This window comes from Anolis sagrei, chromosome 10 (assembly GCF_037176765.1).
Source record: "Anolis sagrei isolate rAnoSag1 chromosome 10, rAnoSag1.mat, whole genome shotgun sequence".
In the NCBI taxonomy this organism is placed as follows: domain Eukaryota; kingdom Metazoa; phylum Chordata; class Lepidosauria; order Squamata; family Dactyloidae; genus Anolis; species Anolis sagrei.
Genome location: NC_090030.1, coordinates 2,019,191 through 2,034,552, shown reverse-complemented (window position 1 = coordinate 2,034,552; position 15,362 = coordinate 2,019,191). Strand labels below are relative to the sequence as shown.

At 45.2% G+C, this 15,362-nt stretch overlaps 1 protein-coding gene across 2 annotated transcripts in view; it reads left to right on the top strand.

Moving 5' to 3' along the window:
• The window catches only part of OPHN1 (oligophrenin 1), a 136,059-nt gene that overhangs the window by 107,838 nt on the left and 12,859 nt on the right, over positions 1-15,362 (top strand). For both annotated transcript variants that reach the window (XM_067471491.1, XM_067471492.1), the window contains 4 exons: positions 7,479-7,626; positions 10,289-10,600; positions 11,639-11,804; positions 12,383-12,433. In XM_067471491.1, coding sequence (XP_067327592.1) covers positions 7,479-7,626; positions 10,289-10,600; positions 11,639-11,804; positions 12,383-12,433 — 677 coding nt within the window. The remainder of the gene's footprint in view (positions 1-7,478; positions 7,627-10,288; positions 10,601-11,638; positions 11,805-12,382; positions 12,434-15,362) is intronic.

Here is a 15,362-nt window from a genome sequence, read left to right as displayed (position 1 = left end):
AATCTCCAGAGCTGAGGGGCCACCACCGAGAAGGCCCTGTCCCTCGTCCCCACCAGACGCGATTGCGAAGGAGGTGGGACCGAGAGCAGGGCCCCTCCAGGAGATCTTCTAATTAGAATTTTATTAATTTTGATATAGATTACAGCGAAAGAGTGAGAACAATAAAGTATAGGAAAGTGAGGAAATGAAGAAAAAAAGAGGAAAAAGAAGAAACAAAAAAGTATACTACAATCCCAAATAACCCCTAAAAACAAAATTCTACAAAAATACACAAAAAAAGAATAACAAAAAAAATGACTTCCATTCCATCTTCTTGGATCATATCTTCTTATTATTCAAAAATATAAAATAAGTTCAGAAGATCTTAACAACCTTGATGGTTCATAGGGGAGAATCCGTTCGGACAGGTAAATAGGGCCAGAGCCGTTTAGGGATTTATAGGGATTTATTTATAGGGATTTATTATTATTATTATTATTATTATTATTATTATTACTATTATTATTATCTCCTGTTTCAGGCTCTTTTGTTACCTCTGAGAGTATATTTTGTTATCCTGTGTTAATAATGTAATCATCGTTACTGTATCAAACCTGCATATAATTTAGAATTTTGTGCAACATACCCTATTTACTTGAATATAACACTCACCTTTTTTTGGCTAAATGACCTTCCCAAAATCGGGGTGCGCATTAGACTCGTGTAATCTTAGTGCTGAGCCAAAGCCAAAGGGGAAGCTGCTTGAGGAGTGCCTGGAGCTTCTATTTGAGGGATGCCATCTCTAATTTAATGGCCATAGCTCAATGCGATGGAATCCTGGGAGTTGTAGTTTGGTCAGGCATCAGCATTCTTTGGCAGAGAAGAGTCAAGACCTCGTAAAACCATAGCCCCCATGACTCCTTAGCATTGAACCTGTCGGGGTAAATAAACAAAACACCTGCTGGGTAGGTATGTGAATTATAGTTCTTCACATCCTCCCTGAGTTGAGCAAGTGACTAATTGTCTCAAGGCAAGCAGTTGAATCAAACCAAAACACTGCAGAGTCTTTATCTGTAGTTAGCAGAGATATACAGCATAGTCTCTGACCCTGTTTGTTGCTTGAGGAGCGCCTGGAGCTTCTATTGGAGGGATGCCATCTCTAATTTAATGGCCATAGCTCAATGCGATGGAATCCTGGGAGTTGTAGTTTGGTCAGGCATCAGCATTCTTTGGCAGAGAAGAGTCAAGACCTCGTAAAACCATAGCCCCCATGACTCCTTAGCATTGAACCTGTCGGGGTAAATAAACAAAACACCTGCTGGGTAGGTATGTGAATTATAGTTCTTCACATCCTCCCTGAGTTGAGCAAGTGACTAATTGTCTCAAGGCAAGCAGTTGAATCAAACCAAAACACTGCAGAGTCTTTATCTGTAGTTAGCAGAGATATACAGCATAGTCTCTGACCCTGTTTGTTGCTTGAGGAGCGCCTGGAGCTTCTATTGGAGGGATGCCATCTCTAATTTAATGGCCATAGCTCAATGCGATGGAATCCTGGGAGTTGTAGTTTGGTCAGGCATCAGCATTCTTTGGCAGAGAAGAGTCAAGACCTCGTAAAACCATAGCCCCCATGACTCCTTAGCATTGAACCTGTCGGGGTAAATAAACAAAACACCTGCTGGGTAGGTATGTGAATTATAGTTCTTCACATCCTCCCTGAGTTGAGCAAGTGACTAATTGTCTCAAGGCAAGCAGTTGAATCAAACCAAAACACTGCAGAGTCTTTATCTGTAGTTAGCAGAGATATACAGCATAGTCTCTGACCCTGTTTGTTGCTTGAGGAGCGCCTGGAGCTTCTATTGGAGGGATGCCATCTCTAATTTAATGGCCATAGCTCAATGCGATGGAATCCTGGGAGTTGTAGTTTGGTCAGGCATCAGCATTCTTTGGCAGAGAAGAGTCAAGACCTCGTAAAACCATAGCCCCCATGACTCCTTAGCATTGAACCTGTCGGGGTAAATAAACAAAACACCTGCTGGGTAGGTATGTGAATTATAGTTCTTCACATCCTCCCTGAGTTGAGCAAGTGACTAATTGTCTCAAGGCAAGCAGTTGAATCAAACCAAAACACTGCAGAGTCTTTATCTGTAGTTAGCAGAGATATACAGCATAGTCTCTGACCCTGTTTGTTGCTTGAGGAGCGCCTGGAGCTTCTATTGGAGGGATGCCATCTCTAATTTAATGGCCATAGCTCAATGCGATGGAATCCTGGGAGTTGTAGTTTGGTCAGGCATCAGCATTCTTTGGCAGAGTAGGGTAAAGACATTGTAAAACCATAGCCCCCATGACTCCTTAGCATTGAACCTGCCGGGGTAAATAAACAAAACACCTGCTGGGTAGGTATGTGAATTATAGTTCTTCACATCCTCCCTGAGTTGAGCAAGTGACTAATTGTCTCAAGGCAAGCAGTTGAATCAAACCAAAACACTGCAGAGTCTTTATCTGTAGTTAGCAGAGATATACAGCATAGTCTCTGACCCTGTTTGTTGCTTGAGGAGCGCCTGGAGCTTCTATTGGAGGGATGCCATCTCTAATTTAATGGCCATAGCTCAATGCGATGGAATCCTGGGAGTTGTAGTTTGGTCAGGCATCAGCATTCTTTGGCAGAGAAGAGTCAAGACCTCGTAAAACCATAGCCCCCATGACTCCTTAGCATTGAACCTGTCGGGGTAAATAAACAAAACACCTGCTGGGTAGGTATGTGAATTATAGTTCTTCACATCCTCCCTGAGTTGAGCAAGTGACTAATTGTCTCAAGGCAAGCAGTTGAATCAAACCAAAACACTGCAGAGTCTTTATCTGTAGTTAGCAGAGATATACAGCATAGTCTCTGACCCTGTTTGTTGCTTGAGGAGCGCCTGGAGCTTCTATTGGAGGGATGCCATCTCTAATTTAATGGCCATAGCTCAATGCGATGGAATCCTGGGAGTTGTAGTTTGGTCAGGCATCAGCATTCTTTGGCAGAGAAGAGTCAAGACCTCGTAAAACCATAGCCCCCATGACTCCTTAGCATTGAACCTGTCGGGGTAAATAAACAAAACACCTGCTGGGTAGGTATGTGAATTATAGTTCTTCACATCCTCCCTGAGTTGAGCAAGTGACTAATTGTCTCAAGGCAAGCAGTTGAATCAAACCAAAACACTGCAGAGTCTTTATCTGTAGTTAGCAGAGATATACAGCATAGTCTCTGACCCTGTTTGTTGCTTGAGGAGCGCCTGGAGCTTCTATTGGAGGGATGCCATCTCTAATTTAATGGCCATAGCTCAATGCGATGGAATCCTGGGAGTTGTAGTTTGGTCAGGCATCAGCATTCTTTGGCAGAGAAGAGTCAAGACCTCGTAAAACCATAGCCCCCATGACTCCTTAGCATTGAACCTGTCGGGGTAAATAAACAAAACACCTGCTGGGTAGGTATGTGAATTATAGTTCTTCACATCCTCCCTGAGTTGAGCAAGTGACTAATTGTCTCAAGGCAAGCAGTTGAATCAAACCAAAACACTGCAGAGTCTTTATCTGTAGTTAGCAGAGATATACAGCATAGTCTCTGACCCTGTTTGTTGCTTGAGGAGCGCCTGGAGCTTCTATTGGAGGGATGCCATCTCTAATTTAATGGCCATAGCTCAATGCGATGGAATCCTGGGAGTTGTAGTTTGGTCAGGCATCAGCATTCTTTGGCAGAGAAGAGTCAAGACCTCGTAAAACCATAGCCCCCATGACTCCTTAGCATTGAACCTGTCGGGGTAAATAAACAAAACACCTGCTGGGTAGGTATGTGAATTATAGTTCTTCACATCCTCCCTGAGTTGAGCAAGTGACTAATTGTCTCAAGGCAAGCAGTTGAATCAAACCAAAACACTGCAGAGTCTTTATCTGTAGTTAGCAGAGATATACAGCATAGTCTCTGACCCTGTTTGTTGCTTGAGGAGCGCCTGGAGCTTCTATTGGAGGGATGCCATCTCTAATTTAATGGCCATAGCTCAATGCGATGGAATCCTGGGAGTTGTAGTTTGGTCAGGCATCAGCATTCTTTGGCAGAGAAGAGTCAAGACCTCGTAAAACCATAGCCCCCATGACTCCTTAGCATTGAACCTGTCGGGGTAAATAAACAAAACACCTGCTGGGTAGGTATGTGAATTATAGTTCTTCACATCCTCCCTGAGTTGAGCAAGTGACTAATTGTCTCAAGGCAAGCAGTTGAATCAAACCAAAACACTGCAGAGTCTTTATCTGTAGTTAGCAGAGATATACAGCATAGTCTCTGACCCTGTTTGTTGCTTGAGGAGCGCCTGGAGCTTCTATTGGAGGGATGCCATCTCTAATTTAATGGCCATAGCTCAATGCGATGGAATCCTGGGAGTTGTAGTTTGGTCAGGCATCAGCATTCTTTGGCAGAGAAGAGTCAAGACCTCGTAAAACCATAGCCCCCATGACTCCTTAGCATTGAACCTGTCGGGGTAAATAAACAAAACACCTGCTGGGTAGGTATGTGAATTATAGTTCTTCACATCCTCCCTGAGTTGAGCAAGTGACTAATTGTCTCAAGGCAAGCAGTTGAATCAAACCAAAACACTGCAGAGTCTTTATCTGTAGTTAGCAGAGATATACAGCATAGTCTCTGACCCTGTTTGTTGCTTGAGGAGCGCCTGGAGCTTCTATTGGAGGGATGCCATCTCTAATTTAATGGCCATAGCTCAATGCGATGGAATCCTGGGAGTTGTAGTTTGGTCAGGCATCAGCATTCTTTGGCAGAGAAGAGTCAAGACCTCGTAAAACCATAGCCCCCATGACTCCTTAGCATTGAACCTGTCGGGGTAAATAAACAAAACACCTGCTGGGTAGGTATGTGAATTATAGTTCTTCACATCCTCCCTGAGTTGAGCAAGTGACTAATTGTCTCAAGGCAAGCAGTTGAATCAAACCAAAACACTGCAGAGTCTTTATCTGTAGTTAGCAGAGATATACAGCATAGTCTCTGACCCTGTTTGTTGCTTGAGGAGCGCCTGGAGCTTCTATTTGAGGGATGCCATCTCTAATTTAATGGCCATAGCTCAATGCGATGGAATCCTGGGAGTTGTAGTTTGGTCAGGCATCAGCATTCTTTGGCAGAGTAGGGTAAAGACATTGTAAAACCATAGCCCCCATGACTCCTTAGCATTGAACCTGCCGGGGTAAATAAACAAAACACCTGCTGGGTAGGTATGTGAATTGTAGTTCCTTCACATCCTCCCTGAGTTGAGCAAGGGACTAATTGTCTCAAGGCAAGTGAGATCAAACCAAAACACTGCAGAGTCTTTATCTGTAGTTAGCAGAGATTTACAGCATAGTCTCTGACCTTGTTTGTTGCTCACTGCTTTAATAAGACACTTGAGCTCTGGTTTTCATCCAAACTTCTTTGGAAGCTTTAATATTCACTTGTTACTTATGTATAGCTATGTATAACATGCCAAAGAGTCTGCATTGGAAGTGGACATGCACATGTCTGCCACTTACTTTTATATGCATAGGGACAACAGGAAATGATACAATTCTCGTCATGCCTGTCAGATGGTAATGTCTCAGCCGTCCCTCTAGATCAGTGGTTCTCAACCTTTCTAACACCATGACCCCTAAATATGGTTCCTCATGTTGTGGTGACCCCCAACCATAAAATTTTCGTTGCTCCTTTATAATTGTAACTTTGCTACTGTTATGAATTGTAACGTAAATATCTGATATGCAGGATTATTATTATTATTATTATTATTATTATTACCCGTACCTTGGGAAGTCGGATCTGGCCACGGTGGTCCACGCTCTTGTCACATCCCGGTTAGATTACTGCAACGCACTCTACGTGGGGTTGCCTTTGAAGACTGCTCGGAAACTTCAATTAGTCCAGCGAGAGGCAGCCAGATTGCTCACCGGAGCATCATACAGGGAGCATACCACCCCCCTGTTGTGTCAGCTCCACTGGCTGCCGATCCAGTTCCGAGCACAATTCAAGGTGCTGGTTTTGACCTATAAAACCCTACACGGTTCTGGCCCAGTGTATCTGTCCGAACGGATCTCCCTCTATGTCCCACCCCGGAGCCTAAGATCTTCTGGAGAGGTCCTGGTCTCGACCCCGCCTCTATCACAGGTGAGATTGGCGGGGACGAGAAGCAGGGCCTTTTCGGTGGTGGCCCCCCACCTGTGGAACTCACTCCCCGGGGAAATTAGATCTGCAACATCGCTCCTCTCTTTTAGAAAAAAGTTAAAAACATGGATCTGGGACCAGGCATTTGGTCAGGCGGGCAGATAAAGAGAGAACTTTATGGATGGCTAGGAAATGACTAACGGACTGGACACGAGGAACTCTGGAAACGAAACGCTGATTATAAGAATGTTTTTATATGATATTTTATATAATATGTTGGGCACCGGTTGCTGATGTTTTAACTGTGATGATCGTTTTAATTATATTTCTGTATATTTGTTTTTGTATATTTTTGTATACTATGTGTAATGTATAAAGGCATCGAATTCTGCCTTCTTTGTAAGCCGCCCTGAGTCCCCCTTCGGGGGTTGAGAAGGGCGGGGTAAAAGTACCAGAAATAAATAAATAAATAAATAAATATTGTTTTCATTGTTACAAATTCAACATAAAATTTGTTGAATTTGTAAAAAAAAAAGTTCACCTACATCTGGATAGCATTGTGAATCCAAACAACTATGGATCTGGACCATACGTGGCACAAATACTCAATATGCCTAAATTTGAACACTGGTGGAGTTTGGTGAAAATAGACTCTGGCATTTGGGAGTTGCAGTTGCTTTGATGTATAGTTTCCATGCCATTAAAGAGCGTTCTGAACTTCACCAACAATTGAATTGAACTAAACTTGGCATACAGAATTCCCATGACCAAAAGAAAATGCTGCAGAGGTTTGGGGCCAAAGGAGGCAGCCTCGCGACCCCTCCGAAATGGCCAAATGACCCCCCTGGGGGTTGCGACCCCCAGGTTGAGAACCACTGCTCTAGATCCACATCTCCAATTGCTTAACACTTTAATGGACTGTGCTGGGACCACATGACTATTAGAACTGTATTTTTCACACAGTTATGCACAATGGAGTTAACAGACAACACATTTCTATCTAACACAGAACCAAGGCAATTAAAGCGGATTAATTCAACAGCAGAGATGCATCCCAAGGTTCTCCTTGAATTCGCTGGAAGTTTTTGTGTTCTAACATTTTTGTTTTTAAATAAGGAATTCTAAGCAATGGCCAGATGTCAGAGAGGGAACTTTATGCTGCTGTGCATTACATTTGGTAACAAACACTTTTTTTGCTTTCGGGGTTTTGACCATTGAGGTGCGCATTAGATTTGATGGTGCATTCGAGTAAATAAGGTAATTAGGAAATGCTAGGTGGATGGGACCGGATGTTGAAAGGTTGTATTCTTTTCCATTCTTTCTCCAGATATATTCTGGGCCGCCTGAAGACAACGCCGCACCACCAGTGCCTCCTCCACGTGTGGCCACTCGGCGCCACAAGCCCATCACCATCTCCAAGCGTCCACTGCGGGAGAGACCGGTCTTCTTTGGCGGCTCCGTGGAAGAAGGCGAAGGTTGGTGGAGCTTGTCTGTGTTTCCGTGTCTATATGCCAAAGAGTGATCTGGTGGTCAGGATCCAAAGATCTGGGTTTGTCTTCCTGTGGCAAAAGCTTGGGAGGAAACATTCAAATGATGTCCTCCACCATCACCGTGTTGCAATAAGTTTCTTGCTCTTCAGAAATGCCACTGGCATAATCTTGCAAACAGGTCTTTTTGGTCCCAACTAACCATGGAGGATGACTTCCAATCCACATGGAAGCAGGCGGTAGCATCCAAAATCTCCTCGTTGGGATTTTCTCCAGGTCTACTATTAGCTATGGATTACAATAATAGAATCCTAGAATCAAAGAGTTGGAAGAGACCTCATGGGCCATCCAGTCCAACCCCATTCTGCCAAGAAGCAGGAATATTGCATTCAAATCACCCCTGACAAATGGCCATCCAGCCTCTGCTTAAAAGCTTCCAAAGAAGGAGCCTCCACCACACTCCGGGGCAGAGAGTTCCACTGCTGAACGGCTCTCACAGTCAGGAAGTTCTTCCTCATGTTCAGGTGGAATCTCCTCTCTTGTAGTTTGAAGCCATTGTTCCGCGTCCTAGTCTCCAAGGAAGCAGAAAACAAGCTTGCTCCCTCCTCCCTGTGGCTTCCTCTCACATATTTATACATGGCTATCATATCTCCTCTCAGCCTTCTCTTCTTCAGGTTAAACATGCCCAGTTCCCTAAGCCGCTCCTCATAGGGCTTGTTCTCCAGACCCTTGATCATTTTAGTCGCCCTCCTCTGGACACATTCCAGCTTGTCAATATCTCTCTTGAATTGTGGTGCCCAGAATTGGACACAATATTCCAGATGTGGTCTAACCAAAGCAGAATAGAGGGGTAGCATTACTTCCTTAGATCTAGACACTATGCTCCTCTTGATGCAGGCCAAAATCCCATTGGCTTTTTTTGCCGCCACATCACATTGTTGTCTCATGTTTAACTTGTTGTCCACGAGGACTCCAAGATCTTTTTCACACGTCCTGCTCTCGAGCCAGGCGTCCCCCATTCTGTATCTTTGCATTTCATTTTTTCTGCCAAAGTGGAGTATCTTGCATTTGTCCCTGTTGAACTTCATTTTGTTCATTTTGGCCCTTCATCTCTCTAATCTGTCAAGATCGTTTTGAATCCTGCTCCTGTCCTCTGGACTATTGGCTATCCCTCCCAATTTGGTGTCATCTGCAAACTTGATGATCCTGCCTTCTAGCCCTTCATCTAAGTCATTAATGAAGATCCTGAACAGGACCGGGCCCAGGACGGAACCCTGCGGCACTCCACTTGTCACTTCTTTCCAAGATGAAGAGGAAGCATTAGTGAGCACTCTCTGTGTTCGTCCACTTAACCAATTACAGATCCACCTCACCGTAGTTTTGCCTAGCCCACATTGGACTAGTTTCCTTGCCAGAAGTTTCCTTGCAATCAAGCCAAAGCACTTATTAAACAACGTATCACAGACACAGAGCGCCAACTAGATCTGGCCTCAGCTCCAACCTTCCTTATCGGTGAAGACAGCAGATATCTTGCCTCCCCTATGGCATATTTAACATACTTAGAGGTTCCTATTCATCAGAGGGCTTTCACCCTGGCCCGATGCCACGCTCTCCCATCAGCTGTACTCGAAGGAAGGCCGCTACCGGAAGATCCCTTTCTCAGAGAGACTCTGCTGCCCCTGTGACTCAGGTCATGTGGAATCAATAGAACATGTGCTCCTCCAGTGCCCGTTCTACAGGGATACCCATGCCAGGCTTATCTTACCCTTGATAGACAAGCACCCAGGCCATTCAGGACAATTTTATACCTCCCTGCTACTTGCGGATACTAATTCAGCTACAACCTACAATGTCGCAAAGTTCTGTGCAGCAGCATACACAATCCGCCAGGGAATGACTAGTTCCAAAAGTCAACTGTGTGTCCAGTAATCTTCTTCCCTGAATCTACAATTTGGTGATGGATCTGGGCATTGTATGTTTTTACCCTGTTTCCCCTTCTGCTCCCTCACCCATATTGTGTTTTTAGTAGTTGTATTTATATTTTTAATGTACCAAACATGCCAGGTTTGTCTGGAAATGTGACACTATTTCCTGTGCTGGTCAATGACCGAAATAAATGTTTTGATTGGTCCCAACTGGAAAAAGTCAGGAGACATCATCTTCAGAACTTCCCAGTTTGGTGCACTAAATGAGATACGTCTGCCCAGGAGTAAGAGAACCACAGAGATTGGCAGGTGGAAAGTGATATGAGGTCGTAAATAGTTTGAGTAAATAGCTAGAGACGCAGTAAATCATTTGGAAACACAAACACAGGTTGTTTATCTCAGCGGCCAAGTTTCGAGAGAGTCACCCAGTACAGTTGTGGTATTCAGGCGGATACCAAACCGGGTCCTTCTCCTAAGTCATAAATCCAGGAAACTATTTCCTGTGAGAGCCTGAGCATTAGGCAATTCCAAGAGTTTGCAGTGACAAATATTCCGAGCAAGGCAAGGGATTCAGAGACCTATCCTCTCATACTATTCTTAGAAGAGTCCCGTGCATAGGTTGGCATGCAAAGATTTCAATGCATATATGTCCTCCCTGCAACTTGGAACTTGTCTTGCTACTTTGGCCCATTATTTCTCCTTACTCTTTGGGTTCCCTTCTGTAGAGCTTGGCCAAAGCCCGACTCCAAATGGCATGGTCATGCCCCACTACAACGAAGCCCCCAAGCCACTCCAACGCAACCGGTTGCCTTTGCCCCGGTCGGGAGAGCAGGACTCTGCAAAACCCGTCTTGGATGGCAAGTCGGAACAGTGCGCAGAGGTAGATGTGGGGAAACTGGTGTCCCGGCTCCAAGATGGTGGAACAAAGTTTGCCCACAAAGCCGCCAATGGAGTGGCACCAGTTCCTGGCTGCCTGAAGGCCTCCAATCTCCATGTGAAAAGGCCAGCTCCGAGACCTGGGATGATGGTCAAAGAAGGTGAGTCTGAGTTGCAGGCTCAAGTGGGTGGGTGTTGGTCAAAGTAGGTGAGTCGGAGTTGCAGGCACAAATGGGTGGGTGATGGTCAAAGAAGTTGAGTCTGAGTTGCAGGCACAAGTGGGTGGGTGATGGTCAAAGAAGGTGAGTCTGAGTTGGAGGCGCAAGTGGGTAGGTGATGGTCAAAGAAGGTGAGTCTGAGTTGCAGGTGCAAGTGGGTGGGTGATGGTCAAAGAAGTTGAGTCTGAGTTGCAGGCACAAGTGGGTGGGTGATGGTCAAAGAAGGTGAATCTGAGTTGGAGGCGCAAGTGGGTGGGTGATGGTCAAAGAAGTTGAGTCTGAGTTGCAGGCGCAAGTGGGTGGGTGATGGTCAAAGAAGGTGAGTCTGAGTTGCAGATGCAAATGAGTAGGTGATGGTCAAAGTAGGTGAATCTGAGTTGCAGGTGCAAGTGGGTAGGTGCTGGTTAAAGTAGGTGAGTCTGAGTTGCAGGCACAAATGGGTGGGTGAGGGTCAAAGAAGGTGAGTCTGAGTTGCAGGCTCAAGTGGGTGGGTGATGGTCAAAGAAGGTGAGTCTGAGTTGCAGGCTCAAGAGGGTGGGTGATGGTCAAAGTAGGTGAGTCTGAGTTGCAGGTGCAAGTGGTTAGGTGATGGTCAAAGTAGGTGAGTCTGAGTTGCAGGCACAAGTGGGTGGGTGATGGTCAAAGAAGGTGAGTCTGAGTTGCAGGTGCAAGTGGTTAGGTGATGGTCAAAGTAGGTGAGTCTGAGTTGCAGGCACAAATGGGTGGGTGATGGTCAAAGAAGGTGAATCTGAGTTGCAGGTGCAAGTGGTTAGGTGATGGTCAAAGTAGGTGAGTCTGAGTTGCAGGCTCAAGTGGGTGGGTGATGGTCAAAGAAGGTGAGTCTGAGTTGCAGGCTCAAGTGGGTGGGTGATGGTCAAAGAAGGTGAGTCTGAGTTGCAGGCACAAGCGGGTGGGTCATTCTTTTTGTTCAGTTGTAGTTGCCTTTCATGATGGCCGATATTTGTAACGTTGCCAACCCAGGTGAGTCCGAAAGCTTCGTCAAAGCACGATCGCCTGGGGAGAAGCCGGTGATCACGCGTCCCCCAATGAGACCCCCGGATCCTCCGTGCAAAGTCCCTACACCCCAGAAACCAGAGCCAAAGCCTGATCTCATCGTAGGAGGACCTGGGGAGGCATCTTCCTCTGTGTGAGTATCCCATTAGAATTGGGTGGGATGGACTTCTGACCAATGACCTGCAGGAAACTTGAGAAAAAATATCTCCTGTGTCTCTGGCCACTGCCTCCAATTTACATTTATTTGCCCTGGCTAGTAAACAAATACTTTTCCTACTTGGTGATTTTGAAGGCATATATGTTAACGATCTGATGCAGTCATTAAGGATGTAATTCTTCCCTACTTTTCTTCCCAAACAAAGCAATTAGTAATGCTTACGATTGTCTTCATGCTATGAAACATTTAGGCAAGCTGGGACCTACGTTGTGCAAAATTCACACTTTGATGCTTTTTGTGCAGAACTTTTTGCGCAGAATGGATTGTTTTATGGAAGATGGAGCCATCTTGTTCTCTGCTGCTCCAGGGTGCATCTACACCGTTGCTTGATGCAGTTTGACCTCACTTTAACTGCCATGGCTCAGTATTATGGAATCACAAGAGATTTCGTCTTTTAGACTTCTCTGCCAAAAAAACTTGCCAAACTACGAGTTTAGCTTTATTGTTACATGAAAAGCGAATGGATCTATATTGGTGTTGTTGTTTTTTTTCAGGGTGGCCTCCAGAACAAAATTCTTCGAATCAGCTTCTTTCAGGAGAGGCAGGTAAGGAGTGGATGGGGGGCTTTCAACCTTTACGAAAAGTGAGGCATTCTGGGATTGGGAGTGGAAATTCTCCAAAGCTATTTAGGACTTCTGCTGAAATCAGGGATCAGAAAAGTCATGCTCCCCATGCTCTATTCCGCTTTGGTTAGACCACTTTACCTGGAATATTGTGTCCAATTCTGGGCACCACAATTCAAGAGAGAGATTGACAAGCTGGAATGTGTCCAGAGGAGGGCGACTCAAAGGATCAAGGGTCTGGAGAACAAGCCCTATGAGGAGCGGCTTAAGGAGCTGGGCATGTTTAGCCTGAAGAAGAGAAGGCTGAGAGGAGATATGATACCCATGTATAAATATGTGAGAGGAAGTCACAGGGAGGAGGAGGGAGCAAGCTTGTTTTCTGCTTCCTTGGAGACTAGGACATGGAATAATGGCTTCAAACTACAAGAAAGGAGATTCCATCTGAACATGAGGAAGAACTTCCTGACTGTGAGAGCCGTTCAGCAGTGGAACTCTCTGCCCCAGAGTGTGGTGGAGGCTCCTTCTTTGGAAGCTTTTAAACAGAGGCTGGATGGCCATTTGTCAGGGGTGATTTGAATGTAATATTCCTGCTTCTTGGCAGAATGGGGTTGGACTTGATGGTGGCCCAGGAGGTCTCTTCCAACTCTTTGATTCTAGGATTCTATGTATTCAGGATATTGCATTTTAATGCTCCATTAGTAGAGAGATACATTCATTTACATTAGCCATGAATTCTGTAATTTGGGAATTGTTTTGTTCAATGGCTAATATGGAAAATTGCTAGAAATGGCACCCAAAATGTGAAAAAGTAAAGTTGGAGAGATGAGCGATTACTTCTCAAAATACAGTTGGAATTGATTGTTCAGAAATGTTTACTTCTATGGGTTTGCTCTTCCCCACAATTTCCTATTCCCACAATCTTGCACAACAATGTACATCCCACAATGAAACAAGGTTTGTACTGTATAATTATACAATAGGAATGAGCAAGTAGCTCTGAGAGGCTGTTTTCTGGCTTCCAGAAGAAGGCAAATCATTTCCCCAAAGCTCCCAACTTCCCTGGGCGAGTATTGTATATCACTTAGGGCTTTTTCAGAGCCAGCTGTTTCCCCAACTAATGGAAATATGAACACACAAGTGTAACGCAAACCACTTTTAATTGGTGGAAAGGCTAGAAACTTTGCTTCTTCTTCACGGGAGGAAGTCTGCAAACTCTTGTTAGGATGTTTCTCAGCACCATCAGCCTCCAGATCTTTCTTCTTGCAGGAAAAAGAAGGAGTAAGAAACATTGTTTGTTTTCTGTTGGGAAAAGAAAACATACGCTATGTACGCATTGCAATTGATAATCCACCCACAAACACAATTGTTGTTGTTCATTCGTTCAGTCGTCTCCGACTCTTCGTGACCTCATGGACCAGCTCACTTCCAGAGCTCCCTGTCGGCCGTCACCACCCCCAGCTCCTTCAAGGTCAGTCCAGTCCCTTCAAGGATGCCATCCATCCATCTTGCCCTTGGTCGGCCCCTCTTCCTTTTACCTTCCACTTTCCCCAGCATCATTCCCTTCTCTAGGCTTTGCTGTCTCCTCATGACGTGGCCAAAGGACTTCAGCTTTGTCTCTAGTCTCCTTCCCTCCAATGAGCAGCCGGGCTTTCTTTCCTGGAGGATGGACTGGTTGGATCTTCTCGCAGTCCAAGGCACTCTCAGCACTTTCCTCCAACACCACAGCTCAAAAGCATCGATCTTCCTTGGCTCAGCCTTCCCTAAGGTTCAGCTCTCACATCCGTAGGTGACTACAGGGAAGACCATGTAGTAACCTACGGATGTGAGAGCTGGACCTTAGGGATTAGAAAAGGATTAGAAAACACAATTAGAAAAGAAAATTCTTCCCCGCAAGCTCTGGTTCCCTCAATGAGTTTCCAAACTTTTATTCAAGGGTGTTCCTCAAAATATATCTAAGGTTTGAAGAACCTATGTGTGAAGATGCTAGCCAATTGTACAAAGGTGCGTTGCTGAGGTTGGCAATAATGGAGGTACTTTACCTCAGGCACTTTTTCATCCCACCGCTGCCACCAATTGAGAAGATGCGCAAACCAATTGTGCAGATGTGGATGATTATGGAGGGAATTAATCTCAGGCCTCAATTGTGTATAAGAATATATTATGTTGTTGTTCATTCGTTCAGTCGTCTCCGACTCTTCGTGACCTCATGGACCAGCCCACGCCAGAGCTCCCTGTCGGCCGTCACCACCCCCAGCTCCTTCAAGGTCAGTCCAGTCACTTCAAGGATGCCATCCATCCATCTTGCCCTTGGTCGGCCCCTCTTCCTTTTACCTTCCACTTTCTCCAGCATCATTCCCTTCTCTAGGCTTTGCTGTCTCCTCATGATGTGGCCAAAGGACTTCCACTTTGTCTCTAGTCTCCTTCCCTCCAATGAGCAGCCGGGCTTTGTTTCCTGGAGGATGGACTGGTTGGATCTTCTCGCAGTCCAAGGCACTCTCAGAACTTTCCTCCAACACCACAGCTCAAAAGCATCTCTCTTCCTTCGCTCAGCCTTCCCGAAGGTCCAGCTCTCACATCCGTAGGTGACTACAGGGAAGACCATGTAGTAACCTACGGATGTGAGAGCTGGACCTTAGGGATTAGAAAAGGATTAGAAAACACAATTAGAAAAGAAAATTCTTCCCCGCAAGCTCTGGTTCCCTCAGTGAGTTTCCAAACTTTTATTCAAGGGTGTTCCTCAAAATATATCTAAGGTTTGAAGAACCTATGTGTGAAGATGCTAGCCAATTGTACAAAGGTGCGTTGCTGAGGTTGGCAATGGCAGGGTCCAATAATGGAGGTACTTTACCTCAGGCACTTTTTAATCCCACCGCTGCCACCAATTGAGAAGATGCACAAACCAATTGTGCAG